This window comes from Apostichopus japonicus, chromosome 10 (assembly GCF_037975245.1).
Source record: "Apostichopus japonicus isolate 1M-3 chromosome 10, ASM3797524v1, whole genome shotgun sequence".
In the NCBI taxonomy this organism is placed as follows: domain Eukaryota; kingdom Metazoa; phylum Echinodermata; class Holothuroidea; order Aspidochirotida; family Stichopodidae; genus Apostichopus; species Apostichopus japonicus.
Window position 1 is genome coordinate 14,102,503 of NC_092570.1, and position 26,105 is coordinate 14,128,607.

The 26,105-nt window shown below is 39.3% G+C and overlaps 2 protein-coding genes across 4 annotated transcripts; one reads left to right on the forward strand and one right to left on the reverse strand.

The window, feature by feature from the left end:
• Positions 1-1,903: 1,903 nt before the first annotated feature.
• LOC139975092 (uncharacterized) lies at positions 1,904-18,454 on the forward strand. Of its 3 annotated transcripts, XM_071982716.1 has the most exons (9): positions 1,904-2,559; positions 6,497-6,835; positions 6,963-7,079; positions 7,573-7,619; positions 10,286-10,313; positions 10,767-12,282; positions 12,946-13,154; positions 13,447-13,523; positions 13,952-18,451. In XM_071982716.1, exons 1-6 carry the CDS (start codon positions 2,298-2,300, stop codon positions 11,567-11,569), a joined length of 1,596 nt encoding a protein of 531 aa, XP_071838817.1. In that variant the 5' UTR covers positions 1,904-2,297; the 3' UTR covers positions 11,570-12,282; positions 12,946-13,154; positions 13,447-13,523; positions 13,952-18,451. The 3 variants fall into 3 exon arrangements, with proteins under 3 accessions (XP_071838817.1, XP_071838816.1, XP_071838815.1); XM_071982715.1 differs by having other exon boundaries at positions 13,447-18,453; XM_071982714.1 differs by having other exon boundaries at positions 12,946-18,454.
• A 405-nt stretch (positions 18,455-18,859) lies between these two features.
• Positions 18,860-24,713, reverse strand: LOC139975095 (arylacetamide deacetylase-like). The gene is made up of 4 exons (XM_071982724.1): positions 24,364-24,713; positions 20,501-20,747; positions 20,273-20,336; positions 18,860-19,972 (listed from the first exon to the last, which is right to left on the reverse strand). Exons 1-4 carry the CDS (start codon positions 24,505-24,507, stop codon positions 19,168-19,170), a joined length of 1,260 nt encoding a protein of 419 aa, XP_071838825.1. The 5' UTR covers positions 24,508-24,713; the 3' UTR covers positions 18,860-19,167.
• Between the last annotated feature and the right edge of the window lie 1,392 nt (positions 24,714-26,105).

Consider the following 26,105-nt stretch of genomic DNA (forward strand, 5'->3'; position numbering starts at 1 on the left):
TTCCAGAATAGACATTGCGGAACTGCTCATGTTATTTGCTGTGGCTTGGAACTTTTTGTGTTCTGTTCTTGGTTGGAAGGTAACATGTAAGGTTCAGTGCAATAACTTAAACATTATAAGCGGAAACTTATTGTGTTTTGAAAGGTCTAGAACGATTAGCAAAAGGTAATATTGTTGACTCAAATTTAACACCATTTGATGATAAATATACGTATCATTAAATAACTTCCTGTTGATCATACGTTAGAGTACAGTCACGTGCAAATGCTAGCAAATGTTGGGCAAAATGCTATGTATCTGCTGATAGGCGATGGTAAAGCGTCTAAGATTTATTAATGAAACGATTCGGTATTCAGCGTTATTTTAAATATCTACAATTGCAAAACAATACGATGGGTTGGAGTGAGTTCGGCTGATAAACTGATTCAAAGTGTGTGCATCAAGGAAACATGAACCGTACATTACAATACCAAGATGACCGTAAGGACTCGAATGCCTATAATTCAAACAGCAAATAATCACGAAATGTAAGACATGATGACATCCGGTCAAAATATTCTTAGCTCTATTTAGTAGTGAGAAATGAAACGATATGTACTTTGTCCAGAGTATTTAGATACTACAGTCACCAAGTTGTAATTCTTCTTTTAATTATACAATAAAGTTAAACAATTTGGATTTTCTTTACAGTTGAAGGTGCTTCCGCTTAGAGTAATGCCTCTATTTTATCTAACTGTTATAGCCGCAGTGATATTTACGACGCCTGGCATATGCGGTGAGTATCTTTCAAAGAAATAAAGTGATGAAAGTGACGATGCCAATAAGAAATAAATCCGTCTACGTTAAGCAGCATCGGGATTAATTTGACATTGCAAATGTAACTAAAAATCAAATATGTTTCGGTAACTATATATGTACCACAATTAAGTAAGACATTTGTTATTAATTATTGTCAGGTTCTTAAGACTCTAATTGCACAAGCGCTACTAATATATTTCGACATGTTTTACAATTTCTGCAGAAGTTACAGAATTCACATCTCACAATCCATTTGGACTCTCAGAATGTTCCCTGGTACAATATCATGAAATTGGTAGGATGGGGCTCGTACATTGTTCATTTAACGAGAACTATTTGGTAGTGGCTTGGTATAACTGAAGGAAATGAAACCCATCTTGCTTTACAAAGACGGAGTTAAAACAGGAGACGGCTTCGACTCCGGAGAATTTGATATTTATCCTAACGGTCCATTGGTGATAAGATACGTTACTACGAACAACGAATCCGTTTACACAGTTTCGAAATATATTTGTTTTATATTTGTTTCTTAATTAATCAATCAATGTTTGTCATCAAATCTTAAGTAACAACTACCATTCAAAAAGGCTCTTTGCTTTTTAATTGGCTGGTTAAGATTCCTGCAATGTTATTGCCAATGTTCATAACATAAGAAATTAATAAAGCAACAAAAAAAGGAAGCAAAACGCAAGGCTAATAATAGTTATATGAAAATCATGTTACAGAAATATAATGTGTATTTTTGCTTGGAAACTGTTTTCCACTCCTTCCCGTATTCAGAGTGATCACTCAATTTACTCCCTACCGATGAGTTACTTGCTTAGTTACGTAACACATCATAACATTGTCGATCGATCTTCTGTTCATTTCTGACATGTGATATTTCATAGTGTAAGAAGATGTAATTCCAGTGACATAACATACTAAAGATATGCTAAATGGGTTGGAAGTCAAGCACATTCTAGTAGTTTAACTAATTTTGAGTGGGAAATGTGCCCAACGTGTTGTCAGACAGGTATGGTTAGGTGCTTAAGTTATTTTAGTTTTGTACGGATATGTCAACTAGTTATAAATATGACGAAAATTTATTCTACTGCCTACAGTGACACCAGCTACTACCATTCCTGCCGTTGACCAGTGTTCGTACGTATTCGATGACATATGTGTCAAGAGGACTGTTAGACATATTGAAGTAACTTGCTCTATCAAAGAAAGTCGACCCGCGGTCTACTTGAGTTGGGCAAAACGAACACATGAAAGGGATAACATTCTACCATCAAATTACATGAATTTCACAAAGAGTAATGTAACTTATACGTCACGTACAACAACAAAGTTTTTATTTGAGGACTCAATATTTCTTACCCTATTGGTCTGTCACGCTTCTAGTGTTCCTTTGAATTTGATGAAACAAGAAAACATTATTCTGATCGAACGTCAAACTGATTACACATCAATTTTCACTCCTGATAAAAAGTTATGTGAAAATCCATTCACGAATGAATTTATCATGTTATGACCGTACCCTAAATTTTCTCATGTGGAAGCGATCACGTGGAAGAGAAGCTGATGTTGAAACCATGTTTGTTAGTATCTTCCAGCAAAGTAATCTTACACAATTGACCTACAAGGAATACCAACTTGAAGTTGATGGCAGCATTTCTCTACAGAACACGTTGTTAGAACATGAAAGACTTTACGTGTGTCTACACGATAATGGTGTCAGCGGAGGCATCAAGTTACACAATGTATCTGTCATTGGTAAGCTGGTTATATATTTTTTATTGTTCACCTATTTTGATGGAAAAACAAACAAATGAAAAAGAATATTCACGACGACAGACTTAACATGGTATTTCCAAGTCTTCTCATAACATGTTAGTTCATCAGGATGGTTATACATCATCGTGATCGTGCTCATGACAGCCTCATTCGCGTTTGAAACGTTTTTCTTCTTAGCAGCGTTCTGTGCAATTTACAGCCCTTAATATTTTCTGCTTTCTATTCTACATGTCTTCAATTCAATGACTTTCAATCCCGAACCTACACTGAATGAAACCACCGCAAATCTTGCGTTTAACAGTTTGTTAACTTATAGTCGGGTCAATATATGGGGAAAATGGCCTCAACCTCAAAAAAATTGCAACAAAAAGTTTTTTTGCTTTAAGTCGCTCTATAGGTTACTGACATTTCCAGAAAAAAAGTCTCCCAAAATCGGACCCCGGGAAAGGGGTTAATTTGCATAATTCCAAAATGGCGGACCCCAAAGGCTTCAATGTACCGAAAACCTCCTTATACTTCAATTTTGGCATATGAAATGTATTACCAACCTATAGGAACATGATGCCAGAATACCAAATAAGCACATTTTCAATGTTATATGACGTCACCATAGGGTAGGGATGACGTATGTGACCCAAAATTAACATATATCAGCCGATTAGGTTGAAATTAACACATAATTTTCAAACGAAACCAGGCAGATGTAATACATAGAAGGGAACCTACTCGAATTGACTTGTTCATGAAGTAGAAACGACATCGAATTACGTCAGCAACCAATTGATGCTCATTTTCAAGTAGCTATACCAAGGGCGCAACCACGTATAAAAGGTACGGGGGTCCCAGTCAGATTGTGTTGGAGGCGCTCAATCCCCGATAAGTTTTCGTTTCTCTGCCAGAAGATGAGGTTCCACATGAGGTTTGGGCGTGAGCCTCCAAGTGGTTGTGCCCTTGGGCTATACACGTAACATTTCAGATGACATTAGGATGTTGTGGAGGAATGACATAAACATTAGGACCAGCATTCTGAGGATATGACAATTAACCTAGTGCAACAGGGTCACATATACCTATGTATTCTACACGTCAACGTCATCATCGGATTCAATGTCTGGTCCCAGTGTCTGGTTAAAGGGGTTCTCACAGAAATCCACTTGGCATGGTCCACATGCTGCTGTGCAGGGTAATCCATACCCTCGTCAAGTACACCGCCTCGTCGTACACGCCGTTTGACAGTTACAATGTACAACCTTGAGTAAGCAGTCAGGGGCAGGCGACTTGTCACACATTACAGGCTTGAATAGATTGTTCTCAAGCTTCCAGCCCCAGTCCGTTGCATGGAGGTCTTTCTCCTGGCCGCACCAAGCTCTGATTTGATAGTAACACCTCAATGAGTGGAATTTCGTCGCTGACGCAGTCGGGGGTAGCCGTAACAAAACTTGTCGCAGAAGCTGGAGACCTATCCTTGGGAGATGTTCTGGAGTTCGAAGTGACTCCTTCCCCCCCCCCCCCTTCGCTTTTTGAAGCAAATGGTGTATTCCGGAAGCCAGATAAAGCACAGTTGGCGAGAGCTATTGAGGAGTTAGCTAATGGGCAGTCAGAGACAGCGATAACCAGTGATATCCCAAAGACTGAGAGTTATGTATTAGATGGCGGTTCACTGATGCATCGAGTTCCCTGGGATAAAGGCACTACATATGACACCATCGCCAACTGTTATGCAGATTTCACCCTTAGAAACTATGGCACTGCAACTGTTGTCTTTGATGGGTACCAAGAGACACCATCTACCAAAGACAGCACTCACGAGAGACGGCAACACAGGCAGCACCCACTGGTGAGCGTAACCCCTGGAGCAGTGTTCCGTGGGACAAAGGATGAGTTTCTCTCAAGGGGAAGTAACAAACAGGCACTAATTAACATGATAAGCAATAGGCTTCGAGAGAAAGGATGTCATGTAGTCAACTGTCAGGCAGATGCGGACTGTGACATTGTTCATGCCGCCATTGCAGCTTCCGAAACTGGAACAACTACTCTAGTTGGAGAAGACACCGACTTGTTGGTTCTTCTCTTGTTCTATATGAACCCAGAAAACAAAACTTTGTTCTTCCGGTCTAACGACAAATCCAGGCACCAAGTTCGAGTTTATAACATTAATGAGCTCAAACTTCTGCTGGGTCAAACCATGTGCTCTCACTTGCTCTTCATCCATGCTATTTGGTGTGGGGGAAAAGTCGTTGTTCCAGAAGATTATCGAGGGGGACAAAGACCTAGTTTCGTGTGCAGTTCGTTTTGAGAGTGTCGGAGAAACATCTGACACTATTGAACAATGTGGAAACAAAGCAATGGCGTTACTCTTTGGTGGAAAAGCAACAGAGGATCTAGCCAAGCTGAGACATAAGGTATTGAGGAAGAAGGTTGCTTCTGGTGACAAGTTTTGTTACTCCAGAACGGCTACCCCCGACTGCGTCAGCGACGAAATTCCACTCATTGAGGTGTTACTATCAAATCAGAGCTTGGTGCGGCCAGGAGAAAGACCTCCATGCAACGGACTGGGGCTGGAAGCTTGAGAACAATCTATTCAAGCCTGTAATGTGTGACAAGTCGCCTGCCCCTGACTGCTTACTCAAGGTTGTACATTGTAACTGTCAAACGGCGTGTACGACGAGGCGGTGTACTTGACGAGGGTATGGATTACCCTGCACAGCAGCATGTGGACCATGCCAAGTGGATTTCTGTGAGAACCCCTTTAACCAGACACTGGGACCAGACATTGAATCCGATGATGACGTTGACGTGTAGAATACATAGGTATATGTGACCCTGTTGCACTAGGTTAATTGTCATATCCTCAGAATGCTGGTCCTAATGTTTATGTCATTCCTCCACAACATCCTAATGTCATCTGAAATGTTACGTGTATAGCCCAAGGGCACAACCACTTGGAGGCTCACGCCCAAACCTCATGTGGAACCTCAACTTCTGGCAGAGAAACGAAAACTTATCGGGGATTGAGCGCCTCCAACACAATCTGACTGGGACCCCCGTACCTTTTATACGTGGTTGCGCCCTTGGTATAGCTACTTGAAAATGAGCATCAATTGGTTGCTGACGTAATTCGATGTCGTTTCTACTTCATGAACAAGTCAATTCGAGTAGGTTCCCTTCTATGTATTACATCTGCCTGGTTTCGTTTGAAAATTATGTGTTAATTTCAACCTAATCGGCTGATATATGTTAATTTTGGGTCACATACGTCATCCCTACCCTATGGTGACGTCATATAACATTGAAAATGTGCTTATTTGGTATTCTGGCATCATGTTCCTATAGGTTGGTAATACATTTCATATGCCAAAATTGAAGTATAAGGAGGTTTTCGGTACATTGAAGCCTTTGGGGTCCGCCATTTTGGAATTATGCAAATTAACCCCTTTCCCGGGGTCCGATTTTGGGAGACTTTTTTTCTGGAGATGTCAGTAACCTATAGAGCGACTTAAAGCAAAAAAACCTTTTGTTGCAATTTTTTTGAGGTCAAATCCTATATTGACCCGACTATTACGTAGTTGCCCGGAGCTAACTAAGCGCAATTTCCAAGTTGACATACTGTAGTCGTAAATAAACTATTTAAGACCTCTAGTGCAATGAGGCATTTTCAAGTGTTAAATAACGCAACCATTCTTTTAACGTGCACTGTATTGTTTAACCTTGACACAATATCCTTAAATCATCAGAAAGTCCTTGTTTCAGCATCATACACGTTTTATTTGACTTCATTTGATCACGTAAACACGAGTCCTTTACGGATTATGCCTCTGAACTTACTATTGATGAAATTTGAAACATTAATAATTCATCAGCCTTATAACTGTACAATATTAATATAATGTTGAGTGTGGTTGTTCCATCATTTCAGTTGATCCATTACCAGCTTTCCCAGTAGTAGACGGTTGTAATCACCAGCAGTACTGCGTGCTGGAAAAAGAACCTCGAGACCAATTGACATGTTCGGTACTAGGAATAAGACCAGAGGTGTCACTTGAATGGAGAGCATTTCGGCAGGAAACCCCTATTGTGTTTACACAGCATGTACTGAAAGTGACAAAGGAGGGTGATGGATATGACGTATCTCTCACAGTTAATTTTGACATCACTCTAACAGCTCAAGATAAAATTACTGTAGAGTGTCATGTTGTAGGAGATAACTCTGAATTCTTCGGTCTTTCTACCAAAGTGGATCTTCTCTTTAACAACGGTAAGTATGGCTTGTTGAAATAACAAATACTAACAATGATATAACAATAACTATTTGAAAATGGGCATTTACTGTGTAAGACTGATTCATCATTACTTTCTTGTGTATATATGCTTTTATTCTGCAGTGCTTCTCAGAGATCGGGATTCAAACATTTTAGGGTTAGCCATCATTGTGGGCGCTTTAATAACGCTCATTGTGATCATATCGGTCGTCTTGGTGTACAGGTGCAGAAAGAGAAGAGGTTAGGAATTATTTTAATGTAACATATGTCGACTTGCTTTTATATACACCGTTTTTTATGTATGATGTAACTCTTCATAGGGAAAAAAGTCCGCATAAAAATGGAAGATCGACCTCTATTCAAATATATATATATATATATATATATATATATATATATATATATATATATATATATATATATATATATATATATATATATATATATATATATATATATATATATATATATATGTGTGTGTGTGTGTGTACAAACAGTATTTTGTAATTACTAGTCTATATGAGTTTCGCCTTTCATAAGTTGAACGTGAAAACAAGTCAAAGGTCAGCAATAATCAGGAAGCAGTCCACATAATTCAGTTTCATGATTAAATAAAGTGAAATATGGTTACAGTGTTTCATCAGTAGCATAGTTGTATTTATTGCAAATAAAGTGTAAGATCAAGGTCAAAATATACCGCAGACAAAAATCAATACTTTGTGTTTTATTTCAGCGAGAAGAAGGAAACCAATAGGAATTGTGATCAATGAAGTAGAAGAGGTAATGAATGATAATTGTCTTTATTGTACACCCTTTTGTACAACGTTTAGTTCTTCTTTCTTTAGTACTTGTTTTATGAAAATGAAATAGACAATTTACTTCAAATTACCATCTTTTATTCTATAATTTGGACCAGGATTATGTAGATATGGATCACGTGAAACTGTGTCTGTACTTATCTGGTGATCTACACTCACAAACAAACCGGCTACACTTGAGTATTCATTGCATAATAACTGTCGCGTTCAGATTGTTCTCTATCTATAACCGACACAATCCAGCAGATATCTCTTATTTCAGTTATGTGAGCATACCTTTTAATGCGAGCTAATTGTTGGTAACACTCCCATATGTAAGGTTAAACCTTACGACAGATCTTACAAGTTATTAACCAAGCCCCATATTTGCCAATACTTGAAAGCGACTAGGCAATTGTGTTGTTTACCATTCTGCGTTCGCAACAATACGGGATAGGAAATGCATCATAAATTTATAATGATATTCGGAATGAAATTAGCTAATGTTACTTTGTTACTAACGTATAACCATGTTGTCAGGCGCGGCGGAACGGAAAAATTATTGGGGGGGGGGGGCTAATGTGTGGAGACTATCTAAGCGGAGCGCCACCATCGGTTGGCGCGGAGCGTACAAAAAAAATTTGGGTTTTTTCAAACCCCCAGAAGGCCGGAAACGGCACTTCCCGAGTGTTTTATGCTGCGAATATCTAGCCCTAAAATATGGGTCTCAAGCCTGCAATTTTTCAGATTGCACGTAAAAGTCTGTAAAAACATTGTAATTTGTATATTCGATGGTGTTTTAAGAGAGTAGCTATTACTCGTAGTGTACTCGCAAAGACGTTTTTGAGTGTAGTAAGGGCAGTGGTGGAGCTAGGGGTATTGGTCAGGGGAGGCAAGAATGGTCTGTAGGGGCGCTTTCGACACTATCTAAGCGGAGCGCCACCACAGGTTGGCGCGGAGCGTACAGAAAATTTTTGAGTAAAGTTACTCCCTAGATCGCAGGAAATGACCCTTTCCGGGCCTTGCTAATTTGCAGATAAACGGAGAATTAATAGGTGTCGTCGCCATTTTGTCGGAAAATTATACACCAACAGAATATGACAAATGTCAATAGGTATATGAGAGCGCAATAAAATAGTCAATAATCGCGAATAAGTTAAAAGTAGTGAAAAGCTGAAAAGGGCGCCAACAGTCCATTTGAGTCCGTCAGGAGGGGGGGGGGGTGGATCCGCCCCCTGACTGTATATATGGACGCTCCGCCACTAAGTAAGGGGATGTTGGAGAACTGGCTGAAATGAGGCAAGTCATTGGCCTAAGACGAAGTTGTGTTACGCTTACCGGTACTCACACTCACTGCTTCCACTTTTCACGGGGCGTGAAGACGCGGTTGGGGTGACAATGTGGTCTATAGCCAGGGGACGGGCCGAGGGACCAGGGTCCCCCAGCAATTACTAAAATTATTACACCTATATAGTATACGTGTGCATCGGACAGATCGACAAGTATGCATTGAAAAATGGGGAGATGCACGTTTCGGAGCCTTGGTAAATATTGGGGGGGCTTATCATGCATTTGCCCCCTCAACTTTTTCATGGGGGGCTGAGCCCCCCAAGCCCCCCCCCCCGGTTCCGCCGCCACTGCATGTTGTCACGAACGACTTTATTCATTGTACGTGTGTTCAGTATACGCTGGTCAGGGTGATAAGTAGGTCACTCGTCGAGACTGATAACCGTGTTTAATTTTTCTGGAAGCGACCAGAAATGATGGCGCTATTCGGTATTAGCGATCACAAATTTCCAGAACATACGGGAAGTTATTTTTAGCAGGTGACCTGATATCGTCGACCAATGAACGTTGAACTATCAGTCGTATCTTCGAGACATGGATGATTCTCGATGTTTTTCCGTCAGGATTCCTGGAAAAGAACTTTCGGGAGATTAAACCCGGCTATATATAAGAAGAGATATTTTCGGTGATAGGGAGCTTTAGTTTTCCGATCTATTGTGAGTAGAAAATCATCTGAGATAAAAGATTTATTATCGAGGGGACGGACGGAGGAACCGGTGGACTGTTTGTTTATTAGATTGGTGCGTCGTTTAACCGGGACAGGCGTGACTTCGGCAGAGTTTTTCGGAGTTCACCCAGGAGGAAGCCATCCTTGGGATACAAACGTTGAGTCGAATTGGACCAGCGGGGAACGGTTTTGCTCCTGACCAAGTCACGGGATACCAGCCTACGAGGGATACTCCCGACATCGTTGTTGGTGACGCAAGGAGGTCAGCACAGCTACGAAAGGAACCGAGAGCCGGCACGCGCCGCGTAAGATAAGTTAAGTAATCTTTTAAAAATTTAACGGCCGTATAATATTGTAAAATCTGTCTGTAATATTCCTATTTTCTAGTACCAATAATCCCTGTACAAATCAGTAGAGATCGTATCATTGTAAATATATCGTTTTTGTTAACTTTCAGAAACCTCTCAGTAGTCTTTTGGTCCTTTGAGTTTACTTCCCTGAATCTATCTAAAGTGGAATCTTATCGGCTTTGAAGGCCAAGGAAAACCCGGGGTCGCAACAAAGGGGGCGCTAGTAGGTGCCATTTTGTTTTATCCCACGGAAGTTGTGACACATGTGATTTTTGTTCTTTACAGACCATTCCAATGATGAAATCGGACACATGTGAGTGTTCCTAAAATTTGGAACGTTAAAACAAAATTATGCATGTCTTAATTTGGTCATTGTGCATTGTATGTATGTTCTCGCGGAATCAAGTAATGCGAATACAAATAATGTGAAGTATAAACGATTTGGGGTTTTTGTAAAACGTTAGTTACAAAGTATAACAATTAATGATCACATTTGGCAAAACAAAAACGTATTTAATATTTCAATGTTTCATCTAATAAATACCGGTTATTTCTGCATACCACTTACTCGCATATAACTTGAATGGAATAGTGAATACTATGTTTGACGTATATATACTTATGATGAAACATCGATCGATCTCTGGCTGTTGTATAAAATATCCACGAAAAGAATCAATTTAAGTTCAAAGTAAGTAATAAGAAACGTGTATTGCGAGTTTATAACCGTGTATTTGCTTTTAAGCCACGATTACTTGTATTACAGGTTACTCTGAGAAAGCTGAGCGATTCATCAAGCAGTTGAAGGCAAAATATGAAATATTTTATGATTCGGTCCAACCAATCCCCTACATCAAAGACAGAATGTATTGCGTGGACAAGGTATTTGTTGAGGGCGGAATTGAAATCATGACAGGTATATCTGACGGAGAGGCACAGTGGGATAAATTGTCATCCTATCAAGAATTAGTGACAGAGTACTGTTTAAAAACAAAACGACATATTCTAGAAGGAGAACCTGGCTACGGGAAGTCAACGTTGACTTTACAGTTACTTTATGACTGGTGCAAATCTCTCTTTAAGTCCCCATTACGTGGAGTAGACGTTATCATATATTTTCGTCAACGGCAACTTAGTGGTGTTAAATCAATTCTTAGTGCGATTAAAAGATTCATTCTACCGATGGATTCAGATATAAGTGAGAGAGATACAAAGGAAATATTGAATCAAATGAAGTCCGTGTTGGCTTTACTTGATGGCTTCGATGAGTACCCCGATCAAGAAAGTACAGAAACAGACAGTTATCACATCATGAAGAAAAATTTGTTTCAGGAATATAACGTCACTCTAACAACAAGACCCTCTTGTGTACCACAAGGAATTGCACCTCAGTCCGACCGTGTTCGGCTTACAGGGTTCGGTGAGGAGGCACATAAGAGGTACGTTGAAAAGGCAGTTATTGGAAAAGGAGGAAAAGCCGTGGATAAAATTATGAGGAAATTGCAGAAAATCCTGTTCTTGGTGACCTCTGTCAAGTCCCACTGTTCTTCGTCATGTTTGCGCACATGACATACGAAAAGGAATATTTTGTGACGTTCAATTCCGTAACTAGTTTTTTTCCGCTACATGATAGCTTCTTTTCACAGTCACATGAGAAATAAAATGAAAGATGAAAATGTCGAGAAGTTTGAGCTAATGGAACATGAACACAGAGAACTATATAAAGTCGCCTTTGAAGCTTTGAGTGGAAAGAACCAGACAATTGTTTGGGATCGTCAGCAGCTTTGCACTCATCTAGGACATGAGTTTTACGACCAATATATTCGTATTGGAATATTAGTGGAAGAAGAAGTTCTAAATATTGCTGATACATTGCACCCGCAAAGCGATATTCAGTATAAACAAGAAGTTCGCTTTTATCACAAACTGTTTTGTGAGTGGTACGCTGCCCATTACGTTGCTGAACAATTAGAAGGTGGACGAATTGATTCTATCCACAGTTTTCTGCAAAATTTAGATCCTTTTGACTTACAATATGTGTACAGATTTGCGTGCGGACTTAACAAAATTGCAGCGGAGAAAATTATCCAATACTTGCAGCATGAGACTGAAGGTAAAAAATTCGCAATTTTGTTCATGCTAGAACAGGAAGACAAACTGACAGATTTATAGAAACAGTGTCTGATCTAGTTTCGTCTAGTGTAACGACCATTAATAAAGACGAGAGCAAACTACTGCAGAGATCGACACTTCAGATACTGGATGTGGCATCCAAAAATCAGGTAATTAAGCTACCGTCCATCAAACAAAGTATGCATTTAATTTGCAAACGTTAGTTAATAATGTATGTGTAACGAACATCATATCATTCATTTAACTTCAACAATACTTGGACGCCTTTAGGCTGTACACGATCGAAAAATGGACAACCGACATGTATTCATTTGTTGTATGCATAGTATGTCATGTAAGATGATATGTACCCTACCTTTAGAAATCATTCTCACCAGTTCACATTTTTAACTTGCCAAGAGTAACATCACCATAATCCGATTGATTTCAGAACTGGTGTACTCAATATAAAGCATTGAAAGAACATTGATCAAATTAACTACTCAGTGTAGTATCCCAACATGTTTAAGTACGATATTATCTTACTGAAAAATCCTCCCACTTTGTATATGAAAACTAAAGAGATACTCCAAGGCAGGTATTTTAGATCACGTTCACTCAATATTAACGTTACTTATTCTTTTTCATGGTACACTAGAAATGCTTGAAACAGTATACAAACATATGACAATATGACACCCCTAATTGAAAAAAAAATTGAAAATAATTATTAAATTAGTAAATACATTTACGGAATAATATACTGAAATATTATTATATATTTATTAACCAACAGCTTAAAACTCTGCAATCACCTCATCATTTTCTTTTAGGTTCCAATCTCCTGTTTAGTACTAGATAAAGGCCTAGCTAAAGCCAATGACGACGGTATTAGTCTAGAATCTGGATTTCATATTCCAGTTCTGTCGACAATTAAGAAGCTAGAAATTAGACTAGAAAAGGGAACAGAGCTGACGCATGCAGACGAAACGCTAGGAGTATTTAGCTATGCACAAGAATGTCATAATCTAAAGAATTTGACGTGAGTACCCTCTTCATATATGAAATCATTCCGGTTAAATTAAATCATTCGGTTACGTGGTTAAATAAATGTGAAATAACATCATGAAATATAATGAATCATATGTTCCTAACACGTGTGCAGTAACATTAGTTAAATACAACCTAAGTGTCAAACAAATACGTCAGTAGAATAATTATACTTCGAGTTATTTCGACATAAAGTTAAAAAGTAAACAAATTGTAAGTTTAGTGAACTTACACTAGTTCGTGTCGTCTTGGTATATGTTAATGACTTCCTCCTTTACCCTCAGATTCATTGACTGTCTGTTGCCTCTCTCATTTTCTCTTAAGTTCTTGTCTTCTTTCATGAAATGAAAACATCTTTAAGGTACGTTCGAATCGGATTTAAAAAAAAAATAGTACAGTTAATTTTAGAGTATTGTAATTGAAAAAATAAAAGGAAAGCGGAATAACCAAACTTAAAAAACAAAAATTCAGCAAGTGCAGTTGCTTGATTATTGTCGTTAGTTTAATGAAGTTCAACTAGCATAAGATGATAATTGGCAACAAGTTTGATTATTACAAAAGTCATCACTGAATATTACATGCTCATAAAGAAACAGTTGTTTCCAATTTAGACCTTTACTTTCAGTCTATTATTTGAAATAGCTTTTAGCTATTCAGGCAAGTAGGCTAGATTTTTTCATTTGCTAATATATTTTAAGCTTTCTAAAACATTTAAACATTCCATAATAATAACGAAGGTGATGGGCATATTTTATGCAGTTAACGTGACATGGTTTTCATCTTTTCCAGTCCTGTGGCAACCATTGAAGCAGGAATTTTGTTTAGACATCTCAAAAGGCACGTGGAAGTTCGGCAACCCTCAAGACTACTTGATGCTTGGCGCAAGTCCATTCGGCAAAATATTACAATACTCTAATTTATATAGCTCTAATACAGAAATAATATCTTTGCGCTCGTACATGATATGTATAAACGTAAAGTGAAATCAGGTGAAACTTGACCAAAGTTAAGATGTTACACTCTCATAGCGAAATGAGAATGGACAATACGATGAAAATGTCAAATACCACCCCACCCGACACTCCAGAATAAAAATGAGAAAAATTAAAAACAAATCAAAAGCGGATAGATAACATTTGAGTGTGATTTATTATATTACATACATTGACTTTAGAATATGACTTTCTACGAGTCTTTGCTTTCTTGAAGCAATTAATCAAGTCGAGCTTGTGCTGATGGAAGTACGAACATGGCTGCGTGTATATGTTTGCACATTATTCAATCTAGTACAATTATTCACCATGTTGTGTTTTTTAATCACAAATGAAAATGGAATTAAAAAAATTCTGTAATTTTTATGGAACATAATCTTTCATAAAAAAGGTACTCTTAAAACGTTGCACGGATATGTTTCCCAACACTTGGAACGTACAGGAGCAGCAATCATGGGGGACAGGGGGACATGTCTCCCAAATTCTGAAGAATGAGGTACACAATATCAATGCCACCTCTCCTCTCGGTTTAGCGACTCTTTCTTGAATCACATAAAAAGAACTCAAATATTGTGCTATGAGATTAGTATTAATGTTTTATTTTCATCTTCTCAACTGCCCAGTGAAATATAATACTTTTCAATTGTGTCGAAATAAGAATTACGGAATTTATTTACAGCGTAAGTTAAATGAGAAGCCGCACACATACACCCTGAGGTAATATGCTAAGCCAGCAGACAATGGAAATCCAGCAGCATTCGCTTATCACCTTTCCAGTTGATTATGTTTCATATTTTAAAGAATGTTGTATGATCATGTACAAACAATACATGACTACATGTAAATTATAGTGTGCATCCAGTAGGGTTAGCAATGCCACTCATCATAGTTTTGAAGTGTTCTTGAGATAATCATATATTTCATAGGAATTTTGAGACAGATACATAGATGGTGCTGAAAATAGGTGCTAAGCTGCTAGTCGTGTTGTTTTTATAACAATGTTCCTCTTCATACATCAAGTTCTAGTTTAGTAGTTAGGGAAATATGTTCGCAAAATTTTGATTGTATTTGTGATTACGTTGACTGATGGAAAGTACAGGGCCGTAGCCTGCGGGGAATAGAGAGGGGCAGTTGTCCTTTGTAATGTCCACGTCCTAAATGAAACTAGGCCTACGACAATGTGAACACCTGAATAGTATATGCGATATGAATTAGTTAGTTTAGAGAATTATCATATCAATTCTTCTGATTTCATTAGTCAGTAGTGTACAACCTCTAGATTCTAGGCACGTATTGCAGGGTTTATTTTAACCGCTCATCAAATATGTGCACGATCGCGGATGCAATGACCGTTCGTTCGTTTTGGTTTTCACGAGTTTTGTTAGAATAACAATAAATGAAGAGAGCTCCTATGATCTGATCTGCTTACACTTATTTGAAGCTACGGTTCAAAAATATATTTATTACGTCTTTATGTTTCATATACGCCTATCTGTTTCATTGTTAGCCTCTATATTAGTGTCCAATTAATTTAACTAAGAATACTCAAGCACAGTCGCCTATACGGCCCACCCACTCAGATCATTCCCCCAACCCTCCCCCTCAGGTTGTCCCTTTTTGACATGTAAATCCAAACATGATTACACAAACCAAACGATTAATTTACACGTAAATACCCCATATGGCTTTCCATCAGCATATGTAGGCTACGTCTACCATCACAATGCTCTGGCGTGCTTTTATCTTCAATTACCTGTGTAAAACAATGAAGAAGTAGAGCTTATAAATCAACTTAAAGTCCTATAGTTTGCCCTACAAAGTGATTTTACCATTTTTTCTAATTTCTAAGTGTAAATTTCTAAATCATTACATCTGAAAATCATTCAAATGGAAATGTCACTCTGGGAGACAATTTTGCAATACCAATCTTGCTAGATATTTACCTGATGGTCCATTTTTAAGAAACGGTACACCCACTAAAAATGTCTTAATAATGGCCATGGCATATTTGCATATCAGCAAGGGCATAGGAACCGGGGGGCTGGGGGCCCAGCCCCCCAGTGAAAAATATGGGGGGCGGAAGTATCATTCGAGCATCATTAGAGATGCTTCAAACGACCGACTGGAATGTATTTCGTGAAGGCTGCGATGACCCAGACGAATTAACTGACGTCATTTCAAGTTACATTGGATTCGTCAGCGATGTATGCATACCAATGAAGCAAATAACACCTGCTGAGATGATGAAGCGAATCCCCCCAGACAACAAGATCAAACAACTGGAAAAGGAAAAACAGAAGGCCATCGAGGACAAAGACAACATCTCCAGGAACAGGATGCAGAGGGAAATCAATAAGCACGTAAACAATCTGCGAAGTGACACCTTTGGAGGAATAAAAGGAAACTCTCGTGCATTCTGGGATGTCGTCAAATCCATAAGAGACCTTACTAAAGATGACCAGCCTAGGCGGGTTGATGCAGATTTTGGGAAGGAACTATCCGACTATTTTGGACGGTTTAATGACTCAATATGTAAAGATATACCGTTATACCTACCTGAGAAAAATGAGGGTTGTCATGAACTTGATGTCAATGTGGTAAGGAAACAGTTTGGGAAGGTCAAAAGGGGTGTTGCTTGTGGGTCAGATAAAATTCCGTGGTGGGTTTTTAAATTCTTTTCTTTTGAATTAGCTCCAATATACACATCACTCTTCCAAGAAAGCTTACAACATAGTCAGATCCCTAACCTGTGGAAAACAGCACTAACATCACCTGTACCAAAAGTGGCGAATCCCAAAGATGTGAATGATTTTAGACCAATTGACCTAGCAAGTATTGCTTTTAACAGCATGCAAAGGATCCTCCTGCCACGACTAACTGACAGTATCAATCAATTTGGGGACAAGCGTCAATTCGCCTACAGAAAAGGTGTATCATGTGTAGATGCTGTGCTGTTACTTATCCACGAGGTTGTGTCAGAATTAAATTGCAAGGAAACCACAATAGCAAAGGTGCTTTTCTTAGATTTCTCAAGTGCTTTCAATACCGTCCTACCAAATCAATTAATTACAGATCTGTCAGGTTTTATCACTGAACCATGGCTCCTACACTGGCTTGCTCAGTTCTTAACTGGGTGGTCAAGACACGTTAAATTGGAGAATGGGTTGTCTGATAGGTCAGAGATTAAAGTTGGAGTGCCTCAGGGTGGTCCATTGTCTGCTTTACTCTTCACATTATATACGGATGAAATCAAGTCTGGTGGTCATATCTCAATCACAAAATATGCCGATGACACTGCTATATTATGCAAAATATCCAAGAGTTCATGTGTCAATGATCAGCTGAACTATCAGCAATCAGTCAACGACGTGGTTTCAACATGTGATAGAAAGAATTTGTTGCTAAATGCTAAGAAGTCGAAGGAAATGTGCTTTGCTAACATCAATATAAAACATCAAGGTCTTCTGTCTGCAAGATCACAAGGTGTCACCATACATGAATCTGAGGTAGAACGAACATCAAGAACTGAATACCTAGGAGTATGCATTGATGATAATCTAACGTTCACGCCGCATATCTCGAAAATCTTGGAAAAAAGTGTAGTATTTTGTTTCAAGTCTTACCTATATTGTGTCATTCATTAATGAAGGTGCAAGGAAAAATGTGTTCAGCTCCTTTATTCTGCCACATTTACTTTATGCTGTTCCTGTATGGTATCACTTTATATCATCTTCTGACAAGCATAGACTGATGAGATTCCTTAAGTATACTTCACGTATATTGAATGTAAGCCAGCTATTACTGAAGGATCAAGTAAACACAGCTGCAAAGAATGAATTTGTAAGGATGACAAATAAAATTAGAGATGACAAAGATCACCCACTACATGGGCCACTTAATTGTCTGTTGGTGAAAGCTACCAGGAATCTTAGGAACCCTCATATCTTGCCAAAATATAGAATTCAACTTTATAAGAACTCTTTCATCTACCGTGCTGCAATTTACATTCAATTTGGTATTTTGGAACCTTTCATTTAATTTTACTCATTGTTTCACCTAGTTCTAGTAATGTATATAGTTTTAACGCTTTCTTGATGTGCAATCTTTTGAATATCTTATCTATCACGGTTTTCACATTCTTTAATTGTTTCACCTAGTTCTAGTAATGTACATAGTTTTAACGCTTTCTTGATGTGCAATCTTTTGAACATCTTATCTATCACGGTTTTCATATTCTTTAATTGTTTTATCTAGTTCTAGTAATGTACATAGTTTTAACGCTTTCTTGATGTACAATCTTTTGAACATCTTATCTATCATGGTTTTCATATTTATTTATTTTTGAGTTTGACATGTGTGCTCCTTTTTATAAATATACTATATTTATACTGGTTTCAATAAATGAATGAATGAATGAATGAATTCCGCCACCCCCCCCCCCCCTCCGCTCAGTAAGTCAGAAAACCCCTTTTTCATTTCCAAATCAGAAAAAAATCTCATTTGGAGCACAAAATTGCATCTAAGGCCAGGTGAAAATGCAAAATTATTTACAAAATGGAGTGGGTGTTGAAGTGTGCTATATTGCACCAAATTGCATCTGAGGCCACATGGAAATGCAAAGAAAAATCCAAAGGGGAGGGGGACACCCCTCCCCTTAGACCCCTCCCCCAGGCCGGCCATCAGTCTTCAGCCCCCCCCCCCCACTCAAAAGTACCTTCCTACGCCACTGCAGTAAATGACCCTATGACCACCGAGCAGAACAAGCCACATGTTTTGACTCTTCTTTCGTGTTGCACGTACGGCATCACGTTTAAATGACATTGCTAGAATCACAAGAGAGGGAAGTGGTTCTAATTAGACCATAGTCAACATTGGGAATTTTAACCACAGTTCCCGGGGTAACATGGCGGCATATTTGGCACCGAAGTTTTCCGCAACGAAAATTACCTGCGGAGGTGGAATATTTCATATTAACCTCTTTAACGGTGCTAGGCTTAAATTGGACATCTTTGTTCACAATCTTTCTTTGGCAAATTCTAAAAAATCATCATGAATTTGTTCGCCAATTGCAAATATAGAATACGGTGAACACCAGTGTGATCCGTGCCAGGCTTTCTCATAATGAACTAATGTGACGTCAACACCAGCTTTCTTCAGTTGTTGTGCATAAATATAACCTTCATCTCGCAGAGAATCGAAACCGGCAGTAACGACGTAAGCAGTTGGTAATCCAGTCATATTTTGCCTAAAGTGAGGCGTAAAACGAGGGTCCAGGAAAATAGTTTTTATCTTTTGCCAAAATTCTTCATCTCCCTGATCAGATGGAGTCGGACCTTGGTAAGAGCTGCTGCTGACCCGATAGGCATCCGGAAGAAGATCGTGACCGAGAGTTTCCCGATAGAGGGTGCTCTTCTTGAATGATGGGCCAATATGTCTGTTTTCCATCAACATTTGCACCAGATCAGGCCTCGCAGTACCCCAAGCGTGCATAGTACAAAACAGAACCATCGCCTCGCGACACACGAGCCCTTTACCAATTTCAAATTTCTTGGTGTATTCTTGGTAGGAAGGAAAATGAAAGTCGAAACACTGGGTCCACGGATAAACCAATACCTGAAGTTTCAAATTCGGTACCATTTCATCGTCATAGATGAGTTGAGAGACAGCTGCTGAAAGGTAGCCACCGGCGCTGTCTCCCCCAACGGCGACCCGGCGGAAGTCGACCCCGTAGTCCCGGGCGTGGAGCAGAAGCCATTTAGTCGCTGCGTAGCACTGGTTGAGTGGTCCTGGGAACTTGTTCTTTGGTGTGGTATCATAGCTTTTCCAAGAAAGAACAAAAATGCCAATCTTAGGAAATACTAATGTTATAATCTAGGCAATGGTCAGCATGATCATCGTTGTAAAAAACAATTCAACCAAAAGAGTAGCTGGAGAGGAGGGGCAGGTCAGGAGTGAGTGCCCTCAAAAGTCCTTTAGAATACATAGATACGTACGATGCTATGATTCCTTTGTTAGACCTATATTCTATTACATGCATGGGACTGAAACTTGACTCAGTTGTGTGGTAGTATCCATTTTTCAAATCAGAAACTGTACAAAACAATGAGACTGTACTTACTCAACATTGATAACAACAGCATTCAACCGAGATGATATCTTCCTTGCCAGACCATCGAATATCTCTGACGTCATAGAAAAGAGACAACATATCAATAAACTGTATGTTGGTCAAAAAGTAAACATTTATTACACAACTGCATGACCGATTTCAAAGCTTTTTACAGCGGTCATTATTCTGCATGGTCTTTAGTGAACCTTTAGATCTTAAATGATTTCTTTCACTCACTTGCTGAGCCCAATGCTAAACCCCCTCCATGAAAATATATGAACCCTGGCACTAGTCGTTCCGTCGACATAGCTGGTGGTTGGTAAATGTACACTTTAGTGCCGTTGAAGGTACCCTCCAGTCTTGTTACTCCTGGGCCAAGGTGGTCCATCACAGCATCTTCTAATGTCCAACGAAAAGCAGCTTTTACCCCCTCAATAGTTCTTACAGATGGGTCACCACCACCAGACGAGTGCATATAGCGGCCCTGAAATTAAAGCAGGAATTGCAATTGGAGGAGGGGCTTGGGAAAGTATTTGGGAGTATGTTTTCCAACATTGGCTATAGGTAGATATGTCTTGGCATTGGGGCCATATTCCCAGTTATTCCCACAGCGAGGGATTTTTTTTTTGTCACGGAGCTAATATCTTTGGTTCTAGGAATAAGCTATCATTCTTACTATGTACCCGGGCCGCGAATGCTTTATTCCCAAACAGGTTTGCAATTATACAGTTTTCAGCCAATCAGATTGCTCGTTACGTCAGCACCAATAATGACCATCACTTGGAAGTTCGATGATATACACTGAATAACATAAGTTTAGTTACGGGGTTTCCTTTCAAACGCCCTAACCGTTAACTTGTAAGGTTTGGATTACTTATTTACCTTACTTATGACACGTACGCTACATTCCATTGAGTTCGTGTTTACGTTATCTAATATTCGTGAGCCGTTCTATTGAAATCGCCGGGAATTCGTTTCGTGGAATGGGAACGCTAAAATCAACTTCACGACGTGAGTTCACGAGCAGTATAGGCTGCAGTAAACCCGTCACACCGTCAAACTAGAGGGCAAACTCGGACTTCCTTTTGCACTAGCATTGGTTCACCACAAGGAGATAGTGCAAGCGCACTATTTTTTATAACTTATCTAGCCAACTCTTTGAAATCAGATGAGTATGATATAGATGCAGTTATCCTGCCATCTCAGTTAGCTGATCATGTTTACAGCAAAACCACCAACTTTTTTTTCCACAGAAGACCAACAATACGCTGATGATATCTCTTGGGCATCAACATGGTCAGCATATACTGCAAGATATCGAAAAACGTGTTTATGAGAAACTGACAGGAAGGAATCTGAAAATCAATTGCACAAAAACTGAGAAATTTTCAATCACAAGAAAAGGAAATGAAAGTTGGAAGAAGTGTTAATATGTTGAAAGCTTGCTGGGGACCGAAGAAGATATTAACCGAAGAACTATTGGTATAACCAACGGTGCTTTCAACACACTGTCAAGTATTTTCAAAGCAAAAACATAAGCCGAAACATTAAGCTTAGGATTTTCGAGGCTTTATTAAAGAGTTTTTTTTTTTGTACAATTGCGAACTGTGGGACACAACGAAGGATCTTGATCGCAAAATTGACACTTTTCAAAGGAGACTACTTCGTAATATTCTCAACATTAGATGGACCAATAACAATTGGTTATCAAATGATGAGCTCTACAACGAAACCAACCAAACACCTTTGTCATCCATAGTCGCCCATATAAGATTGAGATTTTCATTTTTCGGTCATGTAGCAAGACTCCAGGAGGACGCTCCAGCAAAGGTTGCTTTAAGAGAAGCACTGAGACATACCGCAAACCAGTAGGACTGAGGCCCGTGACTACCTTGCTTGGAAAAATAAAGTCGCAATTTAAGGACGTTAACATTAACAATTTCGAGGAAGCAATAAACCTTGCGCAAGATCGTGATACGTGGCGGAGGTTAATCACTGAGCATATGTCGGATGGACGAGACTACTACTACTACTCATGGGCGGCGATCCTGGGGGGAAGGGGGATATATCCCCCCATGAAAATGGGTGGAGGGGATGTAATACACCATATCCCCCCCCCCCACCAAATGCCAGGGATAAGAATATTTTCATGCCTACATTTATGCATCATCGTTAATGTACGGCTCTTTTTTAGCTTCATTTCTCGCCTACCATAAACGCAGTGCGATCTTTTCAAATAAAGCGTCTTTATAAAGCAAGAATAGTTGACTGTAGGCTTCATTGGCCCTATAACAACAAAATGTATTATTGCGCCCACGGTATTGATATAGTACATTATATGCACCCTCATAGTATTCATATCATCGAGGTAAATGAATCTGGAGAAACTATCACACAGTAAATACGCGCGTACCATGCATGGAGGGTCATGTGACGTGTTCCAGGGTGGTACTAATATATTACTCTCCCGATAACGCATGATGATTTCACCCAACTAGTACGTAAATGTGTATGCGTGCTTAGAGCAGCAGACGACACCCGTTACCTAGCAATAACCGTGCCTGTAGCCTAACGTGATAGATATATTCCCGTCGAGCAGCATTAGGCTCTGTTTCATGGAGAATTCCGTGGTTGCACTGAACTAAACATTTTCTCACAGCAACACGTCCAGTTCAACAATCCTTTTCGACAAAAAAATCGTTCTTGAAATACAATTCAGACATCGACATTTCCCGCTGCAAGCCCAATGTATCTGTACTTGTTCTGTGCCAACATGTCTAACGTTAGCATATTAGCTATGAAGTACCAGTACCTTCTTACGCCGTTAGTTCCCATGTCCGATCCGTCTTGGTGCAAATATTTCACGAAGTCACTAGCACTATTCTCGAACTGCTACAGAGAAATATCAGTTTGGTACCACCATGGATGATGGAACACATCACATGACCCTCCATGCATGGTACGCGCGCCCAATTGACATGAATCCTCCAGATTCATTTACCTCGATGATTCATATAGGCCCTATAGTAGGCCTACACACGTACATGTTCCCTCGAACAGCTGAGAATCTCATGTTACCAGGGTTATGCTTAATACACGTTTCACCTGGATGCCCTAGCAATCGGTACCTAGGAATGTAACTATGTGTAATTGTGTATTGCATGTGTATAGGCCTATAATAGCCTGCATGAGGCCATTTTCTTCATCGAATAATATAAAAGAGCTCTCGAACATTCTAACGTAGCGCCTGAAACAAGATGGACAGGGGTAATTTTCCCAAAATAACACCCGAAATTAAAAAAAAAAAGTATTTTGGATCCTGATTATGAGATATTTCGGACATGATATCCCTATTTTAAAGTTGGGTATATGCCGCTTGGAAACCTCGGGAAGTGCCGTTTCCGGCCATCTAGAGGGTTTGTTAATCCCAAAATTTTCTTGTACGCTTCGCGCCAACTCATGGTGGCGCTACGCTTAGATAGTCAACAAGGTCATATCCCCCCACTCGGAAGTACGGATCGCCGCCCATGCTACTGCTACTACTACTACTACTACTATAGTCTGCAGTATGATACATTTCCGTCACTGCACTATGTACACAGTTAAAATACATATAGACCTATAGCACGTCTGATGCACCCCGTACGAAACTTTCGCTGTGCGATGTTATCGATTAATGCCTTCACAGAACACTGCGAACAAACATCGGTAGTAGATCAACCATAAGAACCATACAACCATACAACCATAAGAAACTAGTGTGCTAAATATTTCTAAACCAATTCCAACGATACGAAAAGCTTCGGGTAATTTTGAACGGGTATATCTTCGTTGCAACGAATGGTGCAGACATTTTGGTAACCTCGAAGTGACGGTTTCTATGGTGATGACGTAACTTTTCCGACCGATCATGAGCGACTATTTACACACAATTGCCAAAAAAAAAGTGGCACCCGCGGGTCAGTGGCGGAGCTTAGATAGTGTCGAAAGCGCCCCTACAGACAATTCTCGCCCCTCCTGACCAATACCCCTAGCTCCGCCACTGCTGCGGGTCCCTAACAGACGCGTGAAAGACAGTAAACATGCAGCCTCATACTTACGTAAATACCAATACCGTTCATAAAAGCCATCATCACACGGTACTTCCACTTCTCCTCCAATTCATCTGGTACAGGTGGGCTTAACTTATATCCCAACAAGGCAATGACCAAAACGAATAAAGCGAGACGGAATTTAGTTCCCATTCTTCTGATTGGTGAAATTGAAGTAACACATAAGCCTATTGGTCTATAATACCCGGTATATATGCATCTAGTCTCACACTATCTTTAATAACCCAATGCACACCAGTCCCATACATGATATGTATTGTTATACGGGTACTTTTTCTAACGTTGAACCCTCTATACAATGCACTCGAATTGTACTTGTCGTTGCCACAAGGTGTCTTTGTTCACATATCCGAATAAACGGTATCTGCACTATGCAAGTAATCATATAAGCATGACGATCGCAATAATAAATATAGGCTATCTGGTGTGAACTGTACGTGAACGCCGTTATCAATGCAGCCGTTACCATATACAGAAGCCTTCCTCCCTTTTTTCTGATTTACATGTATTAGTATACTATAGTGATAGTTCTGTAGATAACAGTCGTAGACGGGACAGACACATCTATAGTGATCCTATCCCGTTTTGTACTGGGGATGAGATGTACTCTATCGAGCAGTTTTACCAAAATTGGCACTAATATTTTCTGCCCACCTCTTACCTCTTGAAACTTGGTGGGTTAACGTGGCTTCATAGGGGCCCGTGGTGGTGGTGGGGGGGGGGGGGCAATAACGTGTAGACTGGCACTCCTTAACCAGAAGGTCGATGTACTTCAAACTTAGTGAGTATTTGTCTGGGCATGGGTTGCAGTGCCTGCATGACCAATAACGTAATAGCTATAGCATCGAGGCCATTACAAGTATACCAAACTAACTATATGGTACAATATTTCATACACAACTAGGTTATCATGTGCCTATGTGCCTCGCGGGATGAGATCTGCAACGCCATGGATTGCCGACTTGTTTGCTGTTGTTTTATAAATCTGGCGTTGTTGTCATATGTCAAGTTGAATCAAAAGTGTGTTTCTTCATTGACGAACTTGTACAGAATTCAATACTGTGTCGACTGATAAAAGGAGAACATAATCAAAGCATTCCTGTATATGGTGAATTTGGATTCAATTTGGGTTCAATTCAATAATTTCCGAGATAAAGTTTGATTAGTGCCATGGTAAGGATGATTATGACGAAAGTTTATAGAAGTAAACATGTGTGATGTCATAAATGCACAATAACATTTCTCCTTAACTGGGAAAGTTTAATTTTCTTTCTGCGAAAATAGTTTCAGCATTGTAGGTGAGGTGATGCTAACAAGAAACAGTCAAACGCAACGAAGATACTTAACACGCATCATAGTAACATTTCCATTGCAATATTATTTAAACAAAGATTTATATTTCTTTGCAATATTTATTGTCGTAAAATTAATTATAGGCAAGGTCGTGATGCTGTATAATTCGATAATGCTATAACAAAAACCGTAATTTATTCTTAACAATAAAACCAAAACCCAAAAATTACACACATAACCTATAATAGTTACTATTTTACTGCAAAACAAATAATTAAATGAGAGGGGTTGCAAGGATACTTAGGGGTTGAAAATAGTGGTAACGGAGTAGATGGGAGGGGTAAAGATAGGGAGAGAAATTGTAACAGAGTTGTGCATATTCGTTCTCTTGTGAATTCTAAAAAGCCAGTACGAATATTTTCTCCAATTGCAAAGAT

Bases quoted from the DNA above. Each gene is read 5' to 3' on its own strand.
- LOC139975092 (XM_071982714.1), top strand. From the start codon at position 2,298: ATGAATTTATCATGTTATGACCGTACCCTAAATTTTCTCATGTGGAAG. The intron at 2,560-6,496 runs GTAAGCTGGTTA...CCATCATTTCAG, and splicing joins ACACAATGTATCTGTCATTG to TTGATCCATTACCAGCTTTC. The intron at 10,314-10,766 runs GTGAGTGTTCCT...CTTGTATTACAG, and splicing joins AATGATGAAATCGGACACAT to GTTACTCTGAGAAAGCTGAG.
- LOC139975095 (XM_071982724.1), bottom strand. From the start codon at position 24,507: ATGGGAACTAAATTCCGTCTCGCTTTATTCGTTTTGGTCATTGCCTTG. The intron at 20,337-20,500 runs GTGAGTGAAAGA...CTATGACGTCAG, and splicing joins TTTAGCATTGGGCTCAGCAA to AGATATTCGATGGTCTGGCA. The intron at 19,973-20,272 runs GTAAGTACAGTC...TTCTTGGAAAAG, and splicing joins GCTGTTGTTATCAATGTTGA to CTATGATACCACACCAAAGA.